The 7,998-nt window shown below is 39.5% G+C and overlaps 4 protein-coding genes across 4 annotated transcripts; 1 reads left to right on the forward strand and 3 right to left on the reverse strand.

The window, feature by feature from the left end:
• The first annotated feature begins 392 nt into the window (after positions 1-392).
• LOC105324952 (ATP-dependent RNA helicase glh-2-like) lies at positions 393-2,035 on the forward strand. The gene is made up of 3 exons (XM_011424234.3): positions 393-423; positions 1,170-1,936; positions 2,027-2,035. Exons 2-3 carry the CDS (start codon positions 1,172-1,174, stop codon positions 2,033-2,035), a joined length of 774 nt encoding a protein of 257 aa, XP_011422536.2. The 5' UTR covers positions 393-423; positions 1,170-1,171.
• An 887-nt stretch (positions 2,036-2,922) lies between these two features.
• LOC105332399 (uncharacterized) lies at positions 2,923-3,903 on the reverse strand. Its single transcript, XM_066087248.1, has one exon. It carries the CDS (start codon positions 3,901-3,903, stop codon positions 2,923-2,925), a length of 981 nt encoding a protein of 326 aa, XP_065943320.1.
• Positions 3,904-3,912: 9 nt separating this feature from the next.
• Positions 3,913-5,484, reverse strand: LOC105345565 (uncharacterized). The gene has a single exon (XM_034463704.2). It carries the CDS (start codon positions 5,482-5,484, stop codon positions 3,913-3,915), a length of 1,572 nt encoding a protein of 523 aa, XP_034319595.2.
• A 119-nt stretch (positions 5,485-5,603) lies between these two features.
• On the reverse strand, positions 5,604-6,191 carry LOC136276149 (uncharacterized). The gene has a single exon (XM_066087250.1). It carries the CDS (start codon positions 6,189-6,191, stop codon positions 5,604-5,606), a length of 588 nt encoding a protein of 195 aa, XP_065943322.1.
• Between the last annotated feature and the right edge of the window lie 1,807 nt (positions 6,192-7,998).

The following is a 7,998-nucleotide window of genomic DNA, read 5'->3' on the forward strand; positions in this document are numbered from 1 at the left end:
TATTTATATGAGCTGAATTTTCTTCAATCATGCGTTTCAAAGTAAGCTTTATGAAATTATAAAATTGATCATCGGTATGTATAGAAAAAATGTTCATTTATACATATCTTTATATATCCCTGAGAGCGATATCGTAAACGATGTTGTCAAATGAGAGGTTGTAGTGAAGTCTTTTTTTAGCAACAGCTATTTCATATTGCCACTTTACATTATCTAAAGTGCACAAGCTAATTAGATGAGGTTTTCGTTGACCATTTACACAAGTATAATAAATGACTATATATTTAATATTTGAAACACGTTCATTAAATGATATGTTGATCAATATGTACACCTTAATGACGTCACTTAAGACTATAAAAGTAAAAATCTGCAGCTTGCAAACCAGGACACCTAACAGAGCCTCAGAGATCCAAGATACCGGTAAGAAATCTTGTCATATCTGCGTCTTGCATATAAATGTATTTATGATTCTAATATATAAGGTTTCTTTAGCAAAAGATAGAATATAGAATCTGTTTAATAAGAAAATAACTAAAATCATTTTCATTTTCGAAATTGTTGGAATCAAGAATTATAGTTTTAGGAAACTCTGCTTTGCAAGATTTGCATTTATTATTACGTCAGTGATTAAGTGATTTTCCTTTAGGAAAATAGTTAGGTTCTTTTCAAATGGAAAATTACATAAATTGTAAATTCTATAAAAAAGTTGGCTTAAAGGGTAACCATTACACGACATTAAATCTTGAAAACAATGTCTTTTTTGTAATCACAATTTCCCAAAATGTAATTATTTCTTAAATAATAACAAAATGTTCTAATATAGTATGTATTTTTCAACTGGTAAATGGTTTTGTTCTGCAAAGTAAATATTCCAACTATCATATTAGAATAATGATACAGAGCAAGCTTCAGTTATCATAGAAGCTCGTTATTAGCTAATAATGAACTCCATCACGATTTTTATTTTGCCATCTTACAAAAAGGTGACCATGGTGAAATTTAATTTTGTGTTTAGCGAATAATTGTCTTAAAATATAATGAAAATCAACATCAACGTTCAATTCAAAAGTTCATGAAAAAATCCCCCGTACATTTATTTCTAATAAATTTCAATCTTCGTTATGATATTGCATATACTTATTTCTATTGGGTATCTGTTCTTTCAGCAATGTTTCGCGCAACTGTTCTCCTCTGCATTCTGGCCTATGCCTTCTGTGACTACGACAAAAAACTTCCATACAGTGCAAACTATTACAGTCCAGGGAGTCTTTTCTCTAGGGGAGGATTTGGTGGAGGAAACATAGGATTCGGCAATTTAAGGGGAGGTAATCTCGGATTTGGCAATGTTGGTGGACTCAGAATAGGAGCACCTTCTTTTGGTGGAGTCAACTTTGGTGGATTTGGAGGTCAAAGTTTCAGATCCTTCTTTTCTAGTCCCGGAGGTGCTGCTGCATCAAGTGCTGCTGCTTCTGATGGCCCGTTTGGTGGATCTGCAGCATCTTCATCCGCAGCATCTGGTGGATTGAGAGGTCCGCAATTCTTTGGTGGTAACGTTGGCAATACTGGATTTCAAAGCTTCAGGTTCTTTGGTCCCGGTGGTAGCGTAGCTACTGGTAGTGCTGCCGCCAGTGACGATGGCTCGGCTGCTGCTTCGTCTGCTGCGGCGGGTAATGGAGCTGCCGCGGCCTCAGCAGCTGCAGCATCTCCATCACTTGGATTTCCTGGCCTAACGTCATTCCCAGGCAATGTCTACCCCTATCCTGGAAGTTTCCCTACCTATCCCGGAAGTTTCTCTTCCTATCCAGGAAGTCTCTACTCATATCCTGGAAACGCGTACTCCTTTCCAGGTCAATCCTTTTATCCTGGAAGTTTAAACACCTTTCCTGGTAGTGTGTTACCCGGGTCCATTAATCGTCCTTTACACAGATCAAAGGTAAGAAACAAATCAAACCAAACTTTGATGAGTTGAATTTGCAAGAAAATGCAAATTGACTTTTTATCACATATGCAACACTTTTTACAGGTTTATTGAAAATGATTCGTTTGAAATTGCCCGACTCCTGGCTGCCCGAAAGACAAGGATCCTGTTCATGTTGTGTTATTATTGAATTTGTTGAATAAATGTTAAGCATCCACGAAAAAGCAGATTTGAGTTTTTGTTTTAAGGTGTTAATGGAACATACGACATACATTTTCACTATTAACACTCTAAACCATTCCTCTACGCTGTTGGGTAAAAATATTGGGAAAGAAAATTATATATAATCAAATTGTTCTGAACATTGTTAACAATTGAAGCAATCCTTGAATTCGCAAAAATTGTACATCATGTAAATAATTGCTCAATTCTATATCAGGATCAATATAAAAAAAAATGTTGTATATTTGCACATATTAGTGCTTCCATTATACACATGTCTAAAAAGTTGCCAATTTTTGTCCTATTTTTTGTAATCGCAAAATGCATTTCAAACATTTAAGGCCAATAACAATCAATTTATCTATGCTGTCTCAGTCCCAGACTGGTGTTGCAGCCAGTAACAAATAACCTCGAAACCATTGTAGTTCATCATAAACTTTTAATAGTAATGGCTTCACAAAAGGTAAATAACTGAAAAATGAATAAACAAACAATAAGTTCCCACTTAACCCGAATTTTCTCTGATAATTTACGATACCCGGCAAACAACACACATTTAAAGCAAATCTAAATATTTCATTGCATAACAATAGAGTTAAACAAACACTTACATCGCTGTGGCACCTCACTGGTGTTCAAAACAAACAAAAACACAGCCCTCACTCGCACATGCCATGGCCATGCTGAGTTGCAGAGTCCCTGACGTAATAAACAAAACCGTCCAGGTTGGAATACGGATTTCCGAAAAAGCGTGACAGCACACTCCCCGCCTGACTAAATTAGTCACTATCCAATTTCGGTGAGTAAAGGACGACCACCTCAGCCACTGGTCTTAAATATTCAACTTGGCGTCCTCGTCGGATGACCTTTACTCTTATTTTCCGAACCTTTGCATCTTCACTTAAGATTGCCTCTTCTACTAAACCAGTTGGCCAATCGGATCTCTTCATATCTTTTTCTTTTACCAGTACAACATCACCTTTATGAAGATTCTCTTTCTGTGTCTTCCACTTCCTTCTGGCTTGAAGACTCTGTAAAAACTCATCTTTCCATCTCTTCCAAAACCTTTCTGCCAACACTTGCACATGCTTCCAGCCCGCCCTGAACATGTCCCGAATGTCTAGGTTTTGAAGAGGTGGTATATCATCTCCTTCTTTCTGTGTTAATAATAAATTCGGAGAAAGAATAGTTGGATTTTCTGGGTCGGAGGATACCGGAACTATTGGGCGAGAGTTGATAATCATGCAAACTTCTGCCATAAAGGTTGTCAATACTTCATGCGTCAACTCCTTTCCAGAATTTTCAAGTAGCAGAGCGTCAATGATCTTTCTAGCCACACCTATCATGCGCTCCCAGACGCCTCCAAAATGCGATGAATGAGGTGGATTAAAAATCCATGTACTACCTTCGCTCAGAAGGAACTTCTGAATAGTGGGATCTTCTACATTCACAGCATCTGTCTTTGTATCTGTTGATCCAACAAAATTGATTCCCCTGTCAGATCTATACTCCAGTACTTTTCCTCGAATGGAAACGAATCTACGCACGGCGTTTATGAAAGAGGAAGTTGACATCTGTTCCACCACTTCGATATGTACTGCACGGACTGTGAGGCATGTGAACAGGATAGCCCACCTTTTACTGTTCGCATGTCCACCGCGTGTTCTTCTACTGACAACATTCCAATGGCCAAATGTATCGACTCCTACATAGGTAAAAGGTGGCACCGGCTTTAGGCGACAAGCAGGAAGATCAGCCATGATTTGTGTCTACAGCTTTCCTCTAAGTTTTGCACAAGTGACACAGTGATGTAAAATAGAGGATACCAATCTTTTGGCACCTATTATCCAGTACCCGGCATTGCGCAATGCTCCTGCAGTAATGTGTCGACCTTGATGATGTACCTTTTCGTGGTGATGTCTAACCAGCAAGACTGCAATGTGTGAACTCTTAGGAACAATGATTGGATTTTGCACGTTTCTTTCAAACTTTGCTCTCTTCAGCCTTCCTCCTACTCTAAGTACTCCTTCTTCATCAATGTAAGGATTAAGTGATGACAACGTACTGTCTTTGGGTATTGCGTTGCCACTTGTCAAACTTCTGATCTCTTTCTCAAAGAAACTCTTTTGGGCTATCTTTAGAATTAGCTGCTCCGTAGCTCTGAATTCCTTCACAGTTGTAGGACTAATATGAGATGTCTTCTTCACTGCCGCTTCTCTAAGCCGAGTCACACCATACACAAGCCTTTCCCAAGATGAAAACTTGGAGAACCTTTTCTCCCAGGTTGAAAAGCTAGGGAAGGAACCAGCTGTTTCTATTATTTTCCTCGTCGTAATCATAGGTCTGACTTCCGCGTCTTCATCTGGATTTACCATTTGATAGCTTTCATTTATATCATGATCTGGAGAAGAAGCATGAAAGGAAGGTTTCCACCATTTACTATCTGCTAGATTCTTTGCTTGCACTCCTCTTGTTCCCACATCTGCTGGATTTTGCTCCGAGGGAATGTAGTTCCATTGAGCTGGCTGTGAAACACGCAATATCCTTTCTACCCTGTTACTTACATACGTGTAAAACCTTCTTGTCCTGTTGCTTAAATATCCTAAGACAACCTTGCTATCAGAGTAGAAGTATGTAGCGTCAACTGGACTGTCTAACTGCCTTGTTACAGCGGTAGCAATTTCAGATGCTAAAACAGCGGAACAAAGTTCTAATCTAGGTACGGTATGCCCATGTCTGGGTGAGAGTTTGGATTTACCAAATACAAAACCAAACTCATATTCGTCATCTGTCCTGAAAACCTTCAGATATGCCACTGCTGCCACGGCTTGCTCTGACGCATCTGAGTATACATGGAGCTCTGTCCTAATGGCCTCATTGAACGGAATAGAAGTGAACATCCTTGGAATCTTGAGTAAGGATAGATCACTTGCACTATTCTTCCATTCTGTCCATCGTCTCTCAATTTCTACAGGTAAGGGTTCATCCCAGTCACAAGACAATTCCATCAGCTCTCTAAAAATCATGCGACCCAGGAGAATAAATGGAGCAACAAACCCAAAAGGGTCAAAAATGCTGTGGAGAGTAGACAAGACACCTCTTTTAGTAAATGGCTTCTCTTCAAACTTCACTTGAAATGCAAATGAATCCGTTTGCAAGCTCCATTGTAGTCCTAAACTTCTTGAAAGTGGAACATCATCCATGACACTTAAGTCCATATTTTCCAGATCTGATGCTCTCTCCTCTGGTGGGAATGCATTGACAACATCCTTGTTGTTGGAAACGACCTTATGAAGGCGCAAATTTCCACCAGTCAATAGAGCAGCTTTTGTCTTTTTCATTATTTCAACAGCTTTCTCGGGTGATGTTGTCGAAAGCAGACCATCGTCCACATAAAAGTTCTTGTTAACGAAGTTTACTACCTCTTCACTTGTTGTAGGATTTACACTAACTGCCTTTCTCAGACCATATGTGGCAATTGCTGGAGATGGTGAATTTCCAAAACATGTTCACACATTCTGTATTCGACAAGTTCTTTGTCTGGGTCATTATCACGATGCCATAAAAACCTCAAGTAATTCCTATCCTCTTCTGCCACAATAAATCCAAAAAACATCTGCTCAATGTCTGCAACTACACCAATCACATCTTTCCGGAAACGAAGTAGCACTCCTACAAGGCTATTCGTTAAGTCAGGTCCACAAAGCAAGACATCATTCAATGAGGTATTCTCAAACTTTGCTGATGAATCAAAGACAACCCTCAACTTTGACGGTTTCTTTGGGTGATACACCCCGAATATTGGCAAATACCAGCATTCCTCATTGGGCTGCAAGGGTGGCGCCAATTCTGCATGCTTCTCTAATATTCCTTGCATGTAGATATGAAAGTGCTCTTGTTTGCAAGGATTCTTTGCCAGAGTTTTGTTCAAAATCCTAGCTCGTTTCAATGCCATTACTCTGTTATCTGGTAACCTATCTCTTGGCGTTCTAAATGGCAGTGGAGAAACCCAGCTTCCTTCCTCATTCCGTTTACAGTGTATTTCCATAATCTTTAAGAACTCTCTATCCTCTATTGATAAACCCGGTTTATCATCATCAGCTGTGCGTTCGAACAGTAAGGTACCAAAATCATTTGGTTTGCTGTAGCCCAGTCCGTAACCTTCACTGTATGTAAAACTGCTTGGTCAAGGAGGCATAATAGAGGTTCTTCCCGCCTTAACCATGTGTGTCTTCTTAACACAAATATCATCTGGAACATGAACTTTATCTAAACAAGCATCTCCAATCAGGGCCCAGCCTAACGGAAGCTTCTGAGCATAGGGTGAGCTCTTTCCAACTCTTTGATCTATGACATGATGTGCTTCCACCAGATCACGTCCCAGCAGTAGTAATATAGGTGCATCATTCAAAGGCGGAATCTCGGACGCAATATCTGCTAGGTGAGGGTAGTGAAGCGCAATTTCTGGGGTTCCTATTTCATCTCGATTACAAGGTATGCTGTCGCATTCAGTGACAACAGGTAAGTTCAGTGTTTGTGTTGAATCCCATGATTCAATGACTAGTCCATGAGCCTGTCTACCGCATGTTGGTACAGTGCCGGAACATGAAGAAATTGTGTAACATTTTGGTTCAGAGTAAATTCTCAACATGTCAAAGAACTCACTGCGAGCAAGGGACCTGTTACTCTGATCGTCAACAAGTGCATAAATCAAAATGGCATTCTCCTTTTCTCCTTGTCTGTACACTCGTACAAGCAACATTTTGGCACATGATTTACCAACAAATTGTTTCCCGCAAATTTGTAAACAACAGGCTGAAACTGATGAAACACTATTTGTTGTTATACTGTCTATGACACGTTGCTCCCCGCCATGCTCTTTGTATGGGTGATCAGATTTGACATCAGTGGGGTGAAGTGCACTACAGTGTTCAGTATTATCACAAATGTCACATCTTAAATTCACTTTACAGTCCCTAGCCATGTGTTTTGAATTACAGCACCGAAAACAAATTCCTTCTTCCTTTAACAATCGTTTACGGTCTGCTAGCTTCTTGGATCTAAACACACGGCAATCCTGTAGTGAATGAGGTGTCTTACTGTTCAAGTGAATCAAACAAACCTGAGAGAGTTCCTTGCCCTGCTTTGACACAAATTCAGTCTTGTTTGTTCTCACTGACACACGCTCTCTGTTTCTGCTACCACTAAAGGGAATAGAAGTCACATGTTCTTTACTCTTTGGCTTGGACTGGACATCATACTGGAATCCTGGGTCATTGCGTATACGACTCATTTCTTGGAGAAACTGAACTAAGAAAGTAAAGGGAGGATATGACACATTGTTTTTCTTTTTATAGTTTGAAGCTTGAGTTGTCCATTTGTCCTGCAAGTTGTAAGGAAGTTTGTTAATTATAGGTATGATTCCTGATGAAGAGTCAAAGTAGGAGAGAAGAGTTGAATATTTTGGGTTCTCTTTGGCTGCCTCAATCTCAGCTAGTATGTCTGCTAATTCATACATTCGTTTGTTTTCCTTTATTGTTAGTCGAGGAAATTGTTCCAGTTTGGTTTTCAAGGCTAATTCCACAAGCTCGGGTGAACCATATCGTTCTTCTAATCTCTCCCATATACGTTTCAAGGCTCTATCTGGGTATGCAGCATTTGCGGCTCTTATACTTAAAGCAAACTTAGTAGATTCCGGTCCAAGGTACTTTGCTAGTAAATCGACTTCTTCAAATGGCGTTACTCCAAGTTCTTCTGCAATACTTTTGAAACTTGTTTTCCATGTAACAAAAACTTCAGGCCGATCAGTAAATTTAGTGAACCTGGAAAATAGTAATTCCTTCTTCAATAGGAAT

This window comes from Magallana gigas, chromosome 6 (genome assembly GCF_963853765.1).
Source record: "Magallana gigas chromosome 6, xbMagGiga1.1, whole genome shotgun sequence".
NCBI classification, from domain to species: Eukaryota; Metazoa; Mollusca; class Bivalvia; order Ostreida; family Ostreidae; genus Magallana; species Magallana gigas.